The sequence below is a fragment of the Anopheles aquasalis genome, chromosome 2 (assembly GCF_943734665.1).
Source record: "Anopheles aquasalis chromosome 2, idAnoAquaMG_Q_19, whole genome shotgun sequence".
Classification (NCBI taxonomy): domain Eukaryota; kingdom Metazoa; phylum Arthropoda; class Insecta; order Diptera; family Culicidae; genus Anopheles; species Anopheles aquasalis.
Genome location: NC_064877.1, coordinates 45040001 through 45042500, shown reverse-complemented (window position 1 = coordinate 45042500; position 2500 = coordinate 45040001). Strand labels below are relative to the sequence as shown.

General features: G+C 56.5%; 1 protein-coding gene across 1 annotated transcript in view; it reads right to left on the bottom strand.

Moving 5' to 3' along the window:
* The window catches only part of LOC126575096 (sphingomyelin phosphodiesterase-like), a gene marked incomplete at its 5' end in the record, with an annotated part of 2069 nt that extends 546 nt beyond the window's left edge, over positions 1–1523 (bottom strand). Inside the window, 2 exons of the mRNA XM_050235641.1 lie at positions 1–1323; positions 1424–1523. The exon at positions 1–1323 is cut by the window's left edge and continues 110 nt beyond it. Of these exons, the coding sequence (XP_050091598.1) occupies positions 1–1323; positions 1424–1523 (1423 nt within the window). The remainder of the gene's footprint in view (positions 1324–1423) is intronic.
* Between the last annotated feature and the right edge of the window lie 977 nt (positions 1524–2500).

The window sequence follows — 2500 nt, the reverse complement described above, 5'->3', positions numbered from 1 at the left end:
GGGAGTAGAACACGTTGAACTCGTCCGCGTGCGTATGGCCGTGGAAGTGCGCCGTAATCACATCCCAGAACCGGTCCAAAATGCGACGGTACTGACGTGCCCAGGTACGATAGCTAGTGCCAGCGCCGATCGGAATGTGCGCCAAAATGTGCACCTTCTCACCGGCGGCCTCAGCCTGTAGCAACGTATCGTGCAGCCACTGTAGCTGCGCCCGCAGATAGGGCGGATCGTACAGGATCCACCAGTTGAACGTGTACGCATCGTTGTTGTTCATGCCGATGATACGGAACCCGGGCCGCACCAGAGCCGTGTAGAAGCCACCCTGGCGGATGGTTTGCTGGGTGGCGGCCGGTAACCAGCCCGACCACTGATCAGCCGAAAAGTCATACAGCCAGCTGGCCGAGAAGTCCTGGCGATCGATGTAGCTCGGTGCGAACACGTTAGTCGGATTGTTCTCGTGGTTACCGAGCACCGGGAACACCTGCTTGCCAGGGAACACATCACGGAACAGCTGGTAGGTGCGCGTCATCGATACGATGTTACCGGCCACCGTCGTCTCCCAAACGCCATGATCGATAATATCGCCCGTGTAGTAGATGTAGGCCGCATCCGGATGCTGGCGGGCCGCTGCACGCACCGCATCCTCGACCGCCTTCCACGGAGAGTCACAGTCACGGTAGTCACCCCACTCGCCCGCGCCGTTGGCCGGATCCGCCGGTATACCTTGTCCTTCGCGGCAACAGCATGGCTCACCGCAGACCGCGTTGTAACCGGTGCGGTAGTGCGGATCGTAGTGCACGTCCGTGATGTGGATGATCTTCATATCACCGGCCGCACGGTTCGGACCCGTCTTCGACCCCGTGATGGGCCGTCCACCACCGGATACGTTGATCGTCCAGTCGAGGAATGCTGGATCCTGCAGCACGCAGGTTCCGGACTGGAAGATGATACCACAGATCGTCTGAGCCGTCAACGCCGGTCGGTTGTCGATGATGTACAGCAGGATGTCGATGTTTTTGTTCACGATCTTCAGACAGTTGGCCGGCGTGAGGATGTTGAGGGTTTCGCACGTTGAAGCCGCCTGCTGGGCGATACGATCACGGTCCCAGCCCAGCACACGACGGTACGTGAGGTACGTGGTGACAAGGGCACGGCATGCCGTACATTCCGCCGTCAGATAGGGCAACGGATGGTCGTCCATCTCCAACCGGAACATATCCGGACGCTGGCTAATGTGTTCAAACATCTCGTCCAATCGCTCCGACCGTACGCCCGTCTCCACATACTTCGTGTGCTCGATGTAGAACTCCTTCTCAAAGGCCGCTGTGTCCGCCCGTGATGATTGGAGAAGAAAGGTGGAGAAAGATAATACGGAAGGTGTTAATGAAAACCGAAACCACACAACACACGCCCGGCCACTTACCATCAAACTTCTCCTGCTGCTCCATCAGCTTGGCGTAGTTGGCCGGTTTCACCTGATAGCCGGCGATCGGTGTCACGACCGTCGTGACCACCACCAGCACCACCACCTGCAGCAGCAGCAGCAGCATCACGGACGGCACGATTTTTTCGCGAAACATTCTGGCAAACGAGTTGACGGGCGACTGGCCGGCAGCAGCTGAACTGTTGACCGCTGTCGCAGTTCCTCTCATACGCCTCCAACGGTTCGGTTCCCATTTTTATATCAAACCCGTTTCTTGGAATGTGTCGTGTATTTCGGTTGTCTTTCGGTTGTTTGTTGTTTTTTTTTCGCCTTTTACTTTCTTCTCTCTCTCTCGCTCCCGCTGCTCCCTGTACCCGGGTTCCCCTTTCCCCGTTACGGGGTTGTTTTAGTTTTCTTCTTTTCTTCATTCCATCGCAACGTTATCGCAGTCCCGCGACCGTATCTCGTGGGCTTTGGGGTTCGTCGGTGATGGTAGCAGCTGGGCAGTGATGTTACGCACGTCAGATCGACGTGTTCGAAGGTCCGCGTGTTCGGTTCCCGTTAGGGACAACCGATGACCGATTGCAGACTCACGGGACGAGCCCACCAACGAGTGCGCTTCGGGGTCAAAACATTCGCGACGCAGGCCCCCTGTTCCCTCACGCCACGTCCGAGAGCCATTTGGTCGAATGTCATCGTTAGGTGCTGTGCCATGTTGACAAGTTCGATGTACAAAGGTTGATAGATCGCCGAAAATAGGCTCGCCAGATTGGCTGGACCGCGAAAACACTTTACGGGTGAGATCGTACGATCCGTTCGAACACACACGGGCTACAGATACGGTTCACTGATAACGGTGCGCGACGCAAGATTGTGATTGTACAAGCCCAAAACACGTGCTGGCAGTGTGATGCGGAACGTGTACCTCACCGACGGTTTGTATCTCGTGCCTTGTTCTGGTAACAACTACTGAACAGACTACATTCGCGACTCGGGGAGGGCCATAATTGATGCTGAAACCCCGAGAAGATCCCTTTGAATCCCCGTTGACCGTTCTACCCGTTGTTGAGATCCGGC